At 39.3% G+C, this 17,248-nt stretch overlaps 1 protein-coding gene across 5 annotated transcripts in view; it reads right to left on the bottom strand.

The window, feature by feature from the left end:
* shprh (SNF2 histone linker PHD RING helicase) overlaps positions 1–17,248 on the bottom strand; it is a 116,186-nt gene that overhangs the window by 97,208 nt on the left and 1,730 nt on the right. For 4 of the 5 annotated variants that reach the window (XR_011340291.1, XR_011340290.1, XR_011340289.1 and 1 more), the window contains exons 2-5: positions 10,811–11,457; positions 9,619–9,748; positions 5,861–6,076; positions 3,748–3,826 (exon numbers count right to left, since the gene is read on the bottom strand). Coding sequence is in view for 2 of the 5 variants with exons in the window: in XM_069886034.1 (XP_069742135.1) it covers positions 3,748–3,826; positions 5,861–6,076; positions 9,619–9,748; positions 10,811–11,457 (1,072 nt within the window). In the remaining 3 variants the exon portion in view is untranslated. Of the gene's footprint in view, positions 1–3,747; positions 3,827–5,860; positions 6,077–9,618; positions 9,749–10,810; positions 11,458–12,682; positions 12,794–17,248 lie in introns of those variants that run through there. The other variant, XM_069886035.1, reaches the window with a different exon arrangement.

Raw genomic sequence — 17,248 nt, 5'->3', positions numbered from 1 at the left:
GGAGTTTGAACCCCACACTGTCAGTAAGGAGTTTGTACATTCTCCTCAAGACTGTGTGGATTTTCTCCAGGGCCTCTGGTTTCCGCCCACCATTCAAAAACGTACCGGTGGTCTAGGTTAATAGGGTATAAATTGGGTGGCATGAACTCATGGGCCGATATGGCCTGTTACCGTGCTGCATGTCTAAATTTAAAAATTAAATTAAAACAATCAGAGATCACCTGAAAATCAAATGAGGTTTGGCTTCGAAATTGCTTTTGGATTTCATTACGGACTTTTATGCACTTATTTAAAATAGTTAAAACTTTTATTGCCTTAAAAAAAACTCTGGTTAGTTCATATTAATAGACCCACCCTTTTTCTCTGAGATAAAATGGGTTCCGAAAGCATAACAAGCGTCCCAACAAAAGGATATTCAATGAAATGATCAACACCTAATATATAACTAGTCAATTGATTGTACAAGTACAATCTGATGAAATAATGTTCTACAGTCCTCGGTGTAAAACATGCAGACACACAGACAAATAATATATATGCAGGACATATTTTATCCATAATAAATAAATAGCTTTTGCTTTGTACAAATGAGAGTCTCAGATGGTTAGCGTAAGCAGTTCTTTTGGTTGTCCAGCATTCTCACTGCCAGTGGGAAGAAGCTGTTCCTCAGCCTGGTGGTCCTGCCTCTGATACTCCTATATCTCTTCCCTGAAGGGAGCAGCTGAAATATGCTGTATGCAGGGTGGAAGGGACCTCAATGATTTTGCATGCCCTCTTCAGACAACAATCCCAGTATATCACGTTGATGGGGGTGGGTGGGAGAATCCAGTGATCCTCTCTGCCATTCTTGCGGTCCTGTGGATTGACCTCTGATCCATTTCTCTACAGCAACCATACCACACTGTGATGCAACTAGCCAGGACACTCTCGATAGAGCTCCTAGAGAAGGTTGACATAATGGTGGCTGTTTGCCTTGCCCGCTTCAGTCTTCTCAGGAAATGCAGTGGCTGTTGTGGCTTCCTGACAAGTGAGGAGATGCTGAGTGTCCATGATAGGTGACTAGTTAAGTAAACTCCAAGGAACTCGGTGCTCTCCACTCTCTCTACTACAGAGCTGTTGACATGTAGTGGAGAGTGGCCGTTCCTGGTTTATTCTCAATTTTTAAACCTGATTAATCCCAAAATAGGAACAAACATGAAATGTGGAAAATTGCTCCTTTCAGATCTTTTCACTGCATCATTATTCTATTCTCTATATCCTGACTTTGTTACTCCCACCTATTTTAGCACTACACTCTGCACTTTAGTTTTATTACTGCACTAAAAATCTGTACTGGTGTGGGTTGACTTACCTAGAAGGCACTCACTGTATTTTGGCACAGGTGACAATAAACAATTCAATTCAATAAAGCAAAACCATTTAAAATAAAAAAGTAGCAATGGCAGCAATTAAGAGAAGTCACTTGAAGTGAAGATAGAGGAGAGCACAAGCTGTAAAACAAGCTATTAATAAGGCAAGGAAAATGACGAGAGTTAAAGACAGTGGGAGAGAAAGAGAAACAAAAAGTGAATCCTCAGGAAGTTCCTATTAATACAGTGGAACCCTGATTTAACACGATCTGATTTAACGTGAATCCGGATAAAACACGATACGCCATCTGACCCTTTTTTTTTTCCCCTCACTCTTTCTGGAATTGAATTTTTTTTCAAAATGCAATGCACCATTAGAACACTAAAATATTTTTTCTGTGAAAGATCAGCTTCACGCACTTGATTTGATCAAGAATAAAAGTCAAATCCAAGTTGCACGAGACCTCAGCATACCTGAATCAACACTTCATGTCTGGAAAGTTAAGGAACAGGCCAAACAAATGAAGACAGTCAAAGATGTCAGTCTCGATGACTCCCTGTGCGAGTGGTTCGTTCAAGCGCGCTCAGAAGGCCTATTCTCAAAGCTCAAGCCGAGAAGTTTGACAGATGATCAACGGAGAAACCTCACAGTTCAAAGCTAGCAATGGATGATTAGACTGGTTTAAATCCCATCATGGGATTTCTCAAATGTTAGCGTCTGGAGAAATTCTCTCAGTCGACTGTGCTGCAGCCAGTGAATACCCAGCAGAACTAAAAACTCCCTTAGAAGAAGGTGGCTACGTCGAACAAGTGTACAACTTTGATGAAACAGCCTCTGCAACAAGATGATCCAAGAGCACACATTGTCTAGCAAACATGACACTTGCAGCCAGCAACATACTGCGTTCAAGCATCGAACATTCTATTGCATTTTTAAAGAAATAAAATGATGATTGTAAGAAATAAAAAGATGATTGCAAATGTAAGTATTGTACATGTATTCTTGATTTTTTTGAAAATGGTTTTTCGTGAACCTCGATTTTTTTAGACCCAAACTATCACGTTATAACAGTGTTCCACTGTACTTAGCCGAAACATCATCACTTATAATCAGATTGCATACCAACTAATTAATGCTCAGCAGAGCACAAAGAGCAAAGAGATAACAAGCAGTTAAACTGTTTCACTGATGTAATAAATGTTGCCAAGGGCACCTCAAGAATGTGTGTTCTTTTTTGAAATAGTATAATGGTCTTCTTATTTTAAGTATTGGCCTCATGGGGCAATTTGTGTCAATGCTGACTTCCAGGAAATCAACCCCATTCAACGCATTCGCCTTTATTTCCTATCAGTCCAACAACTCTGTCTCTTGCAAATATGCCCATCTACTCCAATTTAATTATTTTTGCCATTAACCCAAAACTAAAGGGGGAATCTAGAGTAACCATTTATCATTTGTGATGTGAGGGGAAACCAGAGCAACTAGAGGAAACTCATGGAGTGAACAGGCAGACTCTATAGCAACAAATGCCAGGATTGAACCCAGGCCACAGACTGAGGCAGTTGTAATAACTGCTTTGCCACACGCTTCCAAGGTCAGACATAGTGTCATCTGAAAGCTAGCGCCTCTGACAGTTCAGTAGGACTGTAGTGTATATCATATATGCCAGTGCATAGGATGATCCTTGAAGCTTAAAATGTCACCTCAAAATCAGGTATCATCTTATACACTGAGTATAAAATCTGAACATTGACAGCGAAGTCTCAACATCACAGCCACCTTCCTGCTGCCTCCAACACAATCTTGTGTGTGTCCTGTTAGTTATCAATAAGGTCTCAGTGCTTCACCGTGGGGTCCATCCACCTAGTCCAATTGGCTGTCGGCTCTATACAGGCTTTAAACAGCCTGTTACAGGAGCAGGCGGTGATTTATTTTAAAACATGCCAATAAACTTAAAACCTTTAAAGAGTAATTTGGTATTAAAATATTGAGATTTTCTTTTAACAGCATCCACTGGTCAGCAGTAAATACCAGATTTGGGGTCACCTTATACAAAGGGTATCACTCAAAGCCTACATTTTAGTGGAAATTGTGGGGTCATCCTACAACAGTCATCCTATACACCGGCATATACGGTAAACCTGGATTATGTGCACATTTCTGGATAGAGAATGTAACATAAGCAGGGTGTAATAATGAGCAAAGCGATAAGTGAAGGCATTACGTAGAAATAGTTAAGCTCAATCTAAACTAATTCTCATGAGATTTATTGCCTGCAACACATTTGTTATGGTAACAAACCCTAGAGAAGAATAGTCTCAACTGCCTTCACTCCAGTGCAACTACATTTAGCTTCAGTACCATATCTAAAGGACCTCAACCATAAAATATACCCACCAGCCAGTGTAGGGGTTGTAATACAACTTCTTCTCATCTTTAGTGGTGAATTCTTTCCATAACAAGTGTAGAGCAATTTCTGCATAGAAACAATTATGTTTTTAATTCACATCATTACATTGACTGTCATGAAGTAAGAAAGTTCAAAAAATATACCATTGGCATTCTCACTTCCATCATCACATCCAGAAATTCTGATTCAAGCTTACCATGTAAAGCTTGGAATACTGTACAACACACCTCCTCAGGCATGTGAGATGAGTGTCTTCTGTTCACTCATTTCTTGGTGCTGGATGTACTCTGACTACAATGCAGGAAAGTGACAGGAGGTCAATCAAAATAAGTTGACCAATTTTCCTGCAGTTTAGTTCCTATTTGAGTGACTGACATTTAGAGTTTATGGTGGCAGCAGAATTGGTGTCCCAACCACATCATGCAGTTAAGTCCTTCATGAAATTCATAAAAGTTATATTGAATTTGAACTTCTGACAGGTCAAGGTTTTATACAATAAAAAAAGATGACGGGCAAACTGATAGAGGCCCTTAAAGTTTAAAATCAGGTGTTGATATGGAAAATATTTTCAATTGACTAAAATTGGGGAACATAAACATTGGTCACTAGTAAATTCAATAGAAACTCCTTTCCTTAATTTTCAAAGCTTCTACCACAAAAAATTATAGAGTCAAAGTTACATAACATGGAAACCAGCCCTTTAGCGCAACCTGCCCAAGCCGACCAAAATGTCTCACCCACAACCCCACTTGTCTGCATTTAGCTTATCTTCCTCTAAAACTATGCTGTCCATGTATCTGTCCAAATGTTTTTTAAACCTACCTGAACCACCTTCTCTAGCAGTTTGTTCCATGCATTCACCACCCTCTATGTAAAAAAAAAGTCACCCTTCCTATTAAATCTCTCCACCTTCATCTTAAACCTACATAATCTGGGTACCAATTTACCTTCTCTGGGCAAAAGATACAGTGTGTTCATTGGATCTATTCCTCTCATTATTTTGTACACTTCTGTGAAATCGTCCTTCATCCTCCTGTGCTCCAAGAAAAAAGATCTAGCCTGATCAAACTCTCACTATACCTCCATATATTCAGTTTGCCGACTATTAAAAGTCAATGTGCAGTAAGCCATTTTTTACCATCTTATCGACCTATGATGCCACTTTCAAGTTATTATGCACCTGTACTTCTTGATCCCTCTGCTCCACAACATTCCTCAGATCCCTAACATTCGCTGTGTTATTCAGATAAATATAGATGTATACATTTGAGAGGAAGGTATTTAAAAACGTGGTAGAAAAAAGAGCAGCACCTTATATTGATGGGAATAGATGTGAAGATGAAGCCATTTGTGGAGCATAAAGGTTGTGCAGAGTTTTAGAGTTAAGTGGTTCAAATATGTCCAGTGGTAAACAGCTGTAGTTTGACAAGTGCCAATATTTACACAAACTATTTGTACTTTCTACTCCTCAAATGCCAGTCCCAAGGAGAAGACTTTTCTTTAATAGTGAGAACTTCATATCATTTTGATTTTAGAGAATGTTTGGAACTAGAGTAAAACTCTAAAAATCTACTCTCCAACTACTCAGAAATTCTGATAGATCAGCATCTGTTTCCCATATCCCCTACCAGTGTCTCAATGGTCCTCACATTCTCTCTCAAGTCTCTCCGGTTCCTGTAGGCTCTCGCCACAACTAAGTCTCACTAGGGCCTCCATAGCAGTTCCTGGATTCCTCTGAGATTCAATGGGACTCTGGTTCCTCCACTGCTCTGCATCCCACCAGGTCCCTAGTTCCTGCATTTCCCTGAATCCTACCCATGTTCAGTGGAGAATTTATCATAATATGTGATATAGTTTAAAAATTAAAAATATGTTGGAGAATTAATATCAAATAAAATTCAATAGCTGATAAACCCCTCAATCGAACAATACCAAAATCCCCTAGGTACCAGATTATCAAACTTTATTATCAGAATTTGGAACCAACAAAAACTACCACTGAAAAACAATTTCATCCTTTGTACCATCTGGAAGAAGATTTGCCTTTAGTATAAAACTGTATTTTCTAAAAGCTTTATGAAGCACCCAGTTCAAACCTACTATCAGAGGGAGGACCACCGCTATAATGTTCTCTTTGAAGCATCCAATTGACCGCCTGACACTGGTATGGTCTGAGCAATGGAACAAGCAGAGGATGCTGGACCTTCTCGTTGCAGAGAACCTCCTGCTGATGCGCATAACGTACAAAGTCATACAGTTCTTCGATGTTCTCCCTTTCTAGCTCTTTGTTGGCTTCTTCAATTATGTTTGAGGTTTCTAGATTAAAGTTCAGAAACAAATGAATTTTTGGTTATGCATTATTTTAAAAAAGTCCCAGCATGAAAAAAGTAAACACAAGTCTAATGTTTTAAAATCTTATAGATATTTGACTTTTCACCAATTGCTAGTTCATACTGTTTCTTCAATTTTCAACCTTTGTAATAACTCTCTTCACAAAAGATTTTTAAGCACACTTCTGGATTTAGGATGATTAATATTCAGCAGTAATCTAAGTTACATATTTGCATGTTGATGCAACTAATAAATGAACTTAGGATTGCTCTCCTGAAGAAGAGACAAAAAAACAAGCCAGTGTAGTGGGCTGGGTCAACCTCGCACACGATGGGCCGAATCGCCATAGCGAACAGCCAGTGCGGTAGGGCACAGGGGCTTTCCCCTCACCCTGCAGAAGTTCCAGGCTGCAGGAGCGCATTGCCAGGGGAACGGCCAGGCCTCACAGCAGCATTATGACATCACTCCCATGATCCTGTCACTTCCCCTTAAAAAGGAACATGCGTGGTTTGAATAAACAGCAGTTACTGTTTTACTTGCTTGGTGTGGACGGTATTTATTTCAGCAGATCTGCCTTTAGCAGTGCTACAGAAGTATGGAATGCTCCTCAGGTATGGGAATGGTGCCAAAAAAAATAGCATCACTTAGAGATAGTTAAACCTCTTGCCAGGATTGTACTGACAATAACCACAACAGCAGTGCGAGTATAAGACAGCTTTAATAAACTAATATGTACACTAAGAGGTCTTGTCTCTGCAAGACACACCTGGAAGGCTAGACTAGCTCTGGACTGCTTTATATACAAGGTCACTGGGATGACCCCTGGTGACCCAGTGGTGTAATTACATATCACCACAAGGATGTCTGGATAATCATTGCTCATGTAACCTTTCTCTGAGGCAGAAGTTGTAGGTTCCAAATCACATTCCAGAGACACATGTGCTTCATCTTGGCTGACACTTCCAATTAAATTGGCATTTTGAATGAGTTATTACAGAGGGTACTTATTTTCCATCTCAGATATATACAAAAGATCCTTTGGAACTAGTCACAAGAAAAAAGTTTGGGAGTTAGCTAAAGATCCCGGAAAATATTTGTCCCTTCAATCAACAATATTAAAATGTAAAAAAAAGCAAAATACTGTGAATGGTGGAAGTAAAAAACAAAACAGAAAAAGCTGATACTACTCAGCAGTTCAGACAGCGTAACAGAATGGTTCATATCCATAACTTGAAATGGGAGCAAGTAAGAGATAAAATATGTTCCAAATTGCAGAGAAAACAGTGATGGGAAAAGAAAAATCGAGTTCAGTGGCAAGATGAATTAATTAAATAGATAGTTTGCTTGGAAAATTTGTTGCAAATGGGAAAAGTAAAGTTACACAAAAATGGGTGTGGAGGAGTTGAGAATATAAATATTGGAATCATTATATGAAAATACCGGTGTGGAAAGCAGTAATGTGCCCAGCTCAAAGATGTTGTTTCTCTTGAACTTCATGCATGTGTTGGAGGACAAAGAAATAGAAATATCGGCTTGGGAATGTAACAGAGAATTAAACTGACAGGGAACCAGTATTTGACTAACAGATTGAATGAATGTGTTCCCCAAAGTGGTCACACAATGTGCATTTTATCTGATCCAGGAATAATGTTGAAGGATAGTTCCAGGATAAGTTTTGCTTGTTGCTGACTGCAAAAACTCACAAGCCCATATGTCAAGTGATTAAGGAGCAAAAAGAGCCCAAAGTCTTTCACCTTGGGATCAGCCAAAGATTAGCTCCATTTTGGTATGTGTCAAGAAAATTAAACAAAACATGGATCCATACTAATATTCTACAGGGCTACCAATTTTGCATTTAAATAGGGGCATCCTACTCTCCTACTCTTTCTGTTCCCTTAAGATTTTGCTTCTTTCTCTTCCTTTTCCTTCACCTGTCACCATTAGATTAATTCTGGCAAATTACAGATGACTAGGCAACAATCAACACAGCCAACTATCAAAGACAAACATTAAATATCTGGCAGCTGCAACAATGTTCTCTGAGACATGACTTGAGCTTCTCCAAGCAAGCATGCTTGCCTGGCTGTTCTATTATCCCTGATAGAAAAATTACCACTTGTGATTTTGTTCATTTTGAATTTCAGGAGTCAACCTGAAGTTATTGTATCCTCCCCCACCACCACTCCTCACAGGGAGACTAGATTTTGCCAAGATTGAGTAGAATAATCAAGTAAATAATGTCATATAGCATAATCTATTTCCCACAAGGATAATGCACATTCCTCCTGACAGTATTTTTCAATCTGTGAACCATGGATACTCATTGGTGGCACATGAGTTTATTACAAATGACCTGTGTGTCAAAAACAAATATCATTGATACAATAAACAATTTATCAAACAATCCTGTAAATTTGACAAAAAAATGTTCTCACCAAAACAAAATAAAAATCCTGTCAGTGGTCTGGCATGGGCTTGAGTTTCCCCCACTCACCCCTCCACTGTGGGTTTGTTATTAGTGGTCTGCAGTAACTAAAGGAATATTTCACAAGATCATGTGGTTCAAAAAAAGGTTGAGAACCATTGTTCCATTGGTAATGCTTTGCACTGCCCACATTACAGGGAATTTGAAGTAGCATGGTTAGCAATGCAGTTATAGCGGCAGCGATTAGGACCAGGGTTCAAATCCCACACCATCTGTAAGGAGTTTGTTTGTTCTCCATGTGGGTTTTCCCCAGGGGCTCCAGTTTCAAAAAGTACCGGGATTGTAGGTCAATTGGGTGTAATTGGCAGCACAGGCTTGTGGGCCAAAGGGTCCTGTTACCATGATGTTATGTCTAAATTTTAAATTTCTCCATTTATTGCAATAGTAACAGCATTTCAGCTTTTAATTACATTGACTGTAAGCGGTTTGCGAGATCAGGAGATTGTGAAGGGTTCTATATTGATGCAAGTTTATTTTGCAGATCTCTGCAGCACAGTTAGTGTAATGGTTATCGCAACGCCTTTACAGCACCAGCGATCAGGACCAGACCAGGGTTTGAATCCTGTGCTGTCTGTAAGGAGTTTGTACATTCTCCCCATGTCTGCGTGGGTTTTCTCCGGGGGTTCCTGTTTCCTCCCCCATTCGAAATGTAGGTTAATGTGGTGGAAATTGAGCAGCACAGACTCATGGGCCGAAATGGCCTGTTACCGTGCTGAATATTTAAATTTAAAATTTATGCAATATCAACCATCACATTAATGGCTCCATGATTAAGACAACAATGAAAAAAAGATGCAATAGAAATTAGTTTTGCAAAAGAGAAAATGAAGATATAAACTAATCTGACATCAACAGTTCTGATGAAAGGTAATTGACCTAAAATGTTAACTCTTGCTCCTCTCTATGAAGATGCTGTCTGACCTGCTTAGTTTTTACAGCTTTTTTTTGTTTATATTTCAGATTTCCAGTATCTGCACATTTTTGGTTTCTAATGATTCTCATGCTGCCTTTATTATCTTTTCTTTTACAATAAATATTATACCTGCAGCAGCTAAGTCATAAAAATATTCCATGAGTTTCTGAATCAGCGTATTTGTCTTTCTCATTCTGCAGCTTCTTTCACTCAGGTACTCTGGTTTTCCCAAACCAGACTCAAGAAGATATATACCAACCTACAAAGGAAAGCAAACATTTTCCAGTCAAACTTAAATCAACAACTTGGACATATGGCAATAGAAAAACAAAACAAAAATTATTCAATCTTCACTAATTCCTCACAGGACTTGAAGGCTGATGAAGATGCAGAGTAAATTTGCTAGAAGGCTCCAAGGGATCAAATATTTCCATTTCTTAGTACAAGTAAGAAAATAAATTAAAAGGCAAAAATTTGGTTGTGATGCTCAAAACAATTACAGGACTTGAGCCATTCTGCATGAAGCTTTTTTTAAAAAAAGTGAAGCTTTATAATTTTCTTGTTTGGATGAAAAACTATCACAATCCTTTCTGGGGAAAATATACATTGCAGCCATTGCAACCATTATGACAGTGCCAGGAAATGGAGCAGTTCAAGGAGTGGTCTTTTGGAAATTTTTTAAGGCAAACTGGAGAAAATAAATAAGCACAGTTAGGGGCAACATTAACAGATGATTGAAGACACATCGGTAGAGAGAGCAGCTCACTCAGGCCACAGAGGGCCAATTGTAATGATAGAGCAATTCAGCACCATCAAACCAGGAGGGCAGTAAGCAGAATTTTCTCTTGGAATTGATTGGAGGAGTGAGGGAAAATTATTTCCCTATAATTTAATCGTACTGATACAGAAGACAATGGACAAGCAGGGAGAAGTAGAAAAGGTGAGAAAGAAGGAGAAATAACTAAAAGGAACAGAAAACAAAAAGGAAGAGTGAGTAAAGGAGAGAAAACAAAATAAGATTTGAGAAGCTGATGCTTTGTTATTGGTAATCATATCAGTTAGAACCGTGAAAATGCAGGGAATTGTAAAACAGACAAATGAAACAGTCAAAATGCTAGGGTGGGTGCAAGCTAGCAACATTTGCTTCTTCTATTGAATCTTTTACACCTTTATTTAACAGATTCACTTTGCAGTATGATGGAACAGAATTTCTGAAATTATTCTAAGGTGAGAGAAAAGTTTTATGCAATAAAATGAAATAGTCAGCCAAGAAAAAAAAATGCTCAAGTCAAAATTGACAAAATTTTGTCAAATATTTCACCTTCAATATTTGAGTCAATTTTTGACAATCTTCGATTTTCATTTGGAACAATCCAAGAACTTTCTTCTTTTGAAGCCACAATACATCTTCCAGTGATGCGTATCTGAGCGAACTTCTGACACTGCCAATCACTTCTTCATGGCAAACAATTTCAGAGTCATTACTCTCCTTCCTGACTGAGAGTTGCAGCTGTTGATCATTGCTGGTTTTTGACAAACAGAGGGTGAGAGACAAAAGGTTATCTGGAAACACTTGGTCTTCTGGGAGCTGAAGAGTGAACTCGCCCAGCTGTGCTCGCCACTCTTTACTTGGACGGCATGGGGAAATGGTGATACTGGGATGGGAAGAACTACTTGACAGGAAAGGTCCCTCTTCAATCTCAATTTCAGTCACAGTCGAGACATTTGATGATTCGTTCAACTTCAAACTGCTCACCAGGAGAGACCTTGTCTCTTCATGTTCTGGGAAATCTGAACCTACAGGCAAGGGATTGTTGTTGCTCTCCGTTTCAGCAAGTGGTTGGAAATGGATCAAGTCATCACACATGTTCCAGCTGAGCTTTCTCTTTGCATCCTCATCTACCCGGGTAGGGGTTGTGCGTTTTCTTCTGTTGCTCATTGTCCTGCCAGTGCAGAGCAGGTTCACAGCTGTAACAAAAAAAAACACAAATATGAACAACATTCTCTGTAAAAACAGGGAATTCGGCAGATGCTGTGATTGAGTGCAATGTACAAAAGTGTTGGGGAACCTCAATAGGTCACACAGCGTCTATAGGAAGTAAAAGGATAGAAGTAACTTTGCAGACAGATCCCTTCTTCAAGGTATGATGAGAAAACAGGGAAGTGCCTGAATAAAAAAAAGGGGGAAGGAGCACAGGTCAATAGGCAAGAATTCACAGGTGGATAAGGGTGGGAGGGTAGAAGTGAAAAAAGCTGGGGTTGCTCTGTGAATGGAAAGGGCAGAGGTGGGGAGCTGAATGAAAGGAGACAGAAGGATATGGAGGGACGAAAGAGAGAGAAAGAAAGAAATGGATGTGTCTGGTAAAAGGATGACATTGTAGGTGGTGGAAATAGTGGAAATATGTTCGATGCGAAGAAATGCAACAAGGATAGAATTAGCCTGATCTTCACCCACCACCACACCAGCCTCCGCATCCAACATATTATCTTCTGCAATTTTTGTCACCCACAACAGGATTCCACCACCAGAAACATATTCCCTTCCCCACTTTCTGCAGAGACTGCTCCCTCGTCCACTCATCCCTTCCCACAAATTGTCCCCTCAGCACCTACACCTATGACTGCAGGAAATGCTCCACTTCCACCCACACCTCCTCCCTCACCATCATTCATAACAATAGACAGTCCTTCTACGTGAAGCAACACTTCATTTGTGAATCTGCAAGGGTCATCTACTGCATCTGGTGCTCCTGCTGTGGCCTCCCCTACATCAGAGAGATGGGACGCAGACTGAGAGATTATTTCGTTGAGCACCTTCACACTGTCTGCTGCAAATAATCCAGAATTCCCAGTGGCCAACCATTTCGATTCCACACCCCATTCCCATGCTGACTTGTCTGCCATGGGCTCATGCAATGCCGAGGCTGCCACATTTTGGAGAATCAACACCTAATATTCTGTCTTGATGCTCTCCAATGAAATGGCATTAACACTGACCTCCAGTTTCCTCTCTCTCTCCCCGTCCCTCTGCTCCTTTCCTCCAGCTCCCCATTCACAGAACTACCCCCCCATCCCATCACTTCTTTTATCTCTCCTGCCCTTCCATACTTATCAACCTATGCCCTCTTGCCTATTGGCCTTTGCTCCTCCCCTTGCTCTTTCCCCTACCCCACATTTTTATTCAGGCACCCACCTGGTTTCTGCTCACACCTTGATGAAGGGCTCAGGCCCGAAATGTTGGTTATACAGGTTGAACCTCTAATTGGTGACGTTGGGACCTGGCCATTGCTGGACCACAGAAGATGCCGGAAAACAGAAATGTTTACATAGTGAACCCCTATGTAAACATATCAATGGTAGAACAAAGCTTAAAACACAAAATAATTCGGTGGGTGGCACAGTTAGTGTAGTGGTTAGTGCAACACCTTTACAGCGCCAGTGATTGGGATGTTAGCAGAAATTCCTTACAGACAGCACAGGACTTGAACCCCGGTCCCAATCGCTAACGCTGTAAAGGTTGAATCTGCTGCTGATAGAACAAACTCCTTACAGACAGCGCGAGTCTTGAACCCCAGACCCGATCGTGGCAGATTCAACCTTTACAGCATCAGCAATCAGGACTGGGGTTTGAGTCCCACACTGTCTGTAAGGAGTTTGTACTAATGGCTGCAGATTCAAAATGTGCCAGACCACAGGAGTTGCCAGACCACAGAGGTTAATAGAGGTTCAACCTGCACCTCTTTGCTTCCTGTAGATGTCGTGTGACCTGTGAAAATTCTCCAGCACTTCTCAGTAAAAAGGATGTATGAAGCTTCCCATTATTACTTTAAAGGCAGATAAAGAGCAAGCCATTCAATCCCACAATTCATTTTGGTTAAGGCTGGTTGGTAATCTTAAGTCCAGCATAGTTGTAAAATACCTAACACATTTTCCTAACAAAAATTTTATTTAACCACCACAAAATCTTAACATTTATGTAAAACCACAGATCATCTCTCAAAACTATGAAAATACTTTGAAATACCGAACAACACTTGCAGAACATAAACAAGCCAGCCAGCACATGCCAGCCTCCTTGTATCTCTCTGGATCCAAAACGTCTATTCTTACTTGTGTTTTTATCCACCTTTTTCCTTTTAAACTATCCATATCATTCATGTAGCTCAAAGACACATTTGACTTTTCACAATCTTATTTTTTCATAATTGAAAAACCCTATATTCAGACCCTATATTCCTCCATCACCTGTCAGTATATCCTTTTCAAGGTGCTGTGCCCAGAACTCAGAGTTCAAAGTTCAAATTTATTGTTAGAGTACATACATGACATAAATCCCTGAGATTCTTTTTCCTGTCAGGAAAATTTCTACTTATTTGTATCTGTAAACTACACATGAAGAAAGATGTATTCGAAAGAGAGAAATGTAAACAAACTGATTTGCAAATACAGAAAATATTAAGTAATAATGAGCAAAGTAAAGATCCCTTAAACAAGTCTTTGATTGAGTCTGTTGTTCATGAGTCTAATGGTTGAGGGGTAGCAACTATTCCTGAACATGTTGGTGCGAGTCCTATGGCACCTATACTTCTTTCCTGATGGCAGCAGTGAGAACAGAGAGTGTGCTGGGTGGTGTGGGTGATGATGGCTGCTGTTCTCCAACAGCAGTATTCCATGTAGATGTTCCCGATGGTGGGGACAGTTTTGCCTGTGATGTACTAGGCTGTGCCCAATACCTTTTGCAGGGCTTTCCACTCAGAGGTATTGATACCCTCATAACAGGCCATGATGCAGCTGGTTAGCACACTTTCCACAACACATCTGTAGAAGTATGCCAAGGTTTCCGATGAAATCCCGAACCTCTGCAAACTCCTGAGGAAATAGAGACACAGACAGGCTTTCTTCATGATAACATTGGTATGAAGGGTCCAGAAAAGGTCCTCCTAGCTACTCACTCCCAGGAATTTAAATTTGATCACTTTCCACCTTTGATCATATATCTCTGATTTTTTTTCTTTCCTAAAGTCTATAATCAACTCATTGGTCTTAGTGACATTGAGTGAAAGATTGTTGCTAGAATACCATTCAGCCAAGTTTTCAATCTCCCTTCTGTATGACTCATCAACCTTTTTTATACAGCCACTATACCGAGCCACAAAGTCATAGGTGTAAAGTGAGAACAAGTTTCCTGTTGTGTGATTTATAAAAAGCTAGAACATAGATGAAAGTAATTTGGAAAGGTGATAAATTGTGAGTGGGTTTAAATGCAGAAGCATTTGGAGAACCCTCTAGGGTTATGTTTTAGTTGTGTAGGGCATGAAGGAACCCTATTTATGGAGAATGTTATTACATTGGAAACAGACAATGATCCTAACAGGATGGATGTGGAGAAAATATTTCATCCTGAGGGATAATCTTGAATTAGGTGTTTGGATGAAAGTTGGGGTGGGGTTGGGGGAGAGGAGCAGGGTTGGTGGTCAAAATTTAAAATTATGGAGGCAAATTCTTTTTGCAATTTTTTGTCCTTTCAGAGTTATGATCTTTGGAATTCTTATTTACAAAGCTAGTTTTTGAGCATTTTTAAGCCGGGCTAAGTAGAACAATACTCACTAAACAGTCAAGTGTAAGGTTACTGTGGGTAGATAGGAATATTTTGAGGTTTTAAATCAGCCATGATCCTGCGGAATGGCACTGCAGACTTGACGGACAAAAAGGCCTAGTCCTGCTCCGAAATCACGTGTTGGCAATGAAGAGCCGAGGCTCAGCAAAAATTGTTATACCATATCCCCAGGCACCCTACAAGGCAGGTAGCAGCTAGTTCTAATAATTTTGTCTCCCTGAGGTATTACTGATTTATATTTACTAATTCAAAATCATATCCTGCTCTGAAGTAAAATTAATCAGATTCATTGAAATGCACATTAGAAAAAAAGGAACTAAAAATATGAAAATAATAACTTTTAATCTGCTGAATTTTATACACTAAATAATTAAAATTTATAATTTGAGAAGCTGTGTCGCTCAATCTTGTCATTTTAAGCAGTTCTTAATAAGTTGAGCAAGAAGTAAGTTTCGATAGTTTAAACTTACCGAATTAAAAACAATTGATCTGCAGCTTTTTTGGAAACCAGATAGGAAAATGAAGAATCTCAGAAATCCTGTTACATGATGAACATGGCCATCGACATCTGACTGTAGTACCACAACCCTTATTCACACATGCTGGAAAAATCGCATTCAGACTGTATTATCACCCGTCAACAATGAAGGGAGAGAGGTGTGAAGTAAGAAATTCAAATCATGCACAGGCTTTACAGCATATTTTAACCATCTGTGGATTAATTGTCCATTGAAGTCATCTATGTGAGGTGATGCCTCAAGAAGGCAGCCAATCTATAAATGATCACCATTATGCTGGTCATAATTTCTTCTCCCTGCTACCTTCAGACAAAAGGGACAGATCCCTTAATTTCAGAATATTTTGGTTCAAGAACATTTTTTTTTCCTCAATGGCTATCAAGCTATTGAGTCTCCCCATACTACCCTAACCCTAAACTACTCCAGATCCAACAAAAGATCTCTTGGCACTAATGAAACATCACTTCTTTTACCACTAACTGCAACTGTTAATATTTATTATCTATCCTTTTATATTTATTATCTTTTTATGTCTTGGTATATTGTGGTAATTTAATATTTTTGTAGTTGGTGCAGCCTACCAACCTGTCCAGGTGCAGCAATCAAGAATTTCAGTACATCTGTACATTGTATTTACGTATATGAACATAGAACATATAGTCATAAAAACTTTATATTAAAGCAAGCAGAGAGATAAATGTTTAAATAAAAAGTTAATTTTTAAATATGTTTTAACAAATTAGTAGGTTTACCTCCAATTATCTTTATTTTATTAAATTTCAATTCAAAAATTCAAATGACAATAAAAGTACACAAGTCAAAAAGAAAATTTGACTTGCAAATGTACAACAATCAACTCAAAAAAATAAAAAAGCTTGAAGAAAACAAATCAGTCTCATATTAAATTTATAGAAAACAAATAGAGATGAAAAATGTCAGTCTTTTCAACTGAATTTAAAAATTACCGTACACCTTTCGATTAGAATTTTTAAATTAATTAATTTTCTAATTTGGGCATTGATGGCCTTTTTCCAATTGTCCTTGTGAAAATCATGGCAAGCTAACTTGCCCTTATGGCGATGATACTCTCACAAAGTCCTGACAGGCAGGGAGGACCAGGAATTAGACCCAACATAAAATGAGACTTTTTCAAATCAAGATGTGTGCAACTTAGAAGGGAAACTGCAAACAGAAAGGTTTCCATCCACCTGCTGCCCTTATTCCTCTTGATGGTAGAGACTGCAGATCTGTGAGGTGCTGTTGGCATAATCTGAGTAAGGAATGGCAGTGTATTTTGTTGATGGTACACGATGTAGCCACAGTGTGATGGTGGGAATGAATGTGATGGAGGGAGGTTCATGGGGTGTCATTCAAGCAGGCTGCTTTGTCATAGATGGTGTTGGCACTACAAACAGATGAAGATTTGGACCTAATACGAGAAAAGCCCAAGGATGTCAGGAGGTGAGTTATCCAGCCTCGAACCTAATTATTTATATCACTGGTTCAGTTGGATTTCTGGTCAATGGTGACCACACCCCGATTGCCCAAGGATACTGATGATGGAGGGCATGGTGATGATACATCAAGGTGCGGTGGTTGAACATCTGGCTTGAAATAGAGTATT

The sequence above is a fragment of the Narcine bancroftii genome, chromosome 6 (assembly GCF_036971445.1).
Source record: "Narcine bancroftii isolate sNarBan1 chromosome 6, sNarBan1.hap1, whole genome shotgun sequence".
NCBI lineage: Eukaryota > Metazoa > Chordata > Chondrichthyes > Torpediniformes > Narcinidae > Narcine > Narcine bancroftii.
Note: the sequence above shows the minus strand (reverse complement) of the source record. Positions and strands in the feature narration are given on the sequence as shown.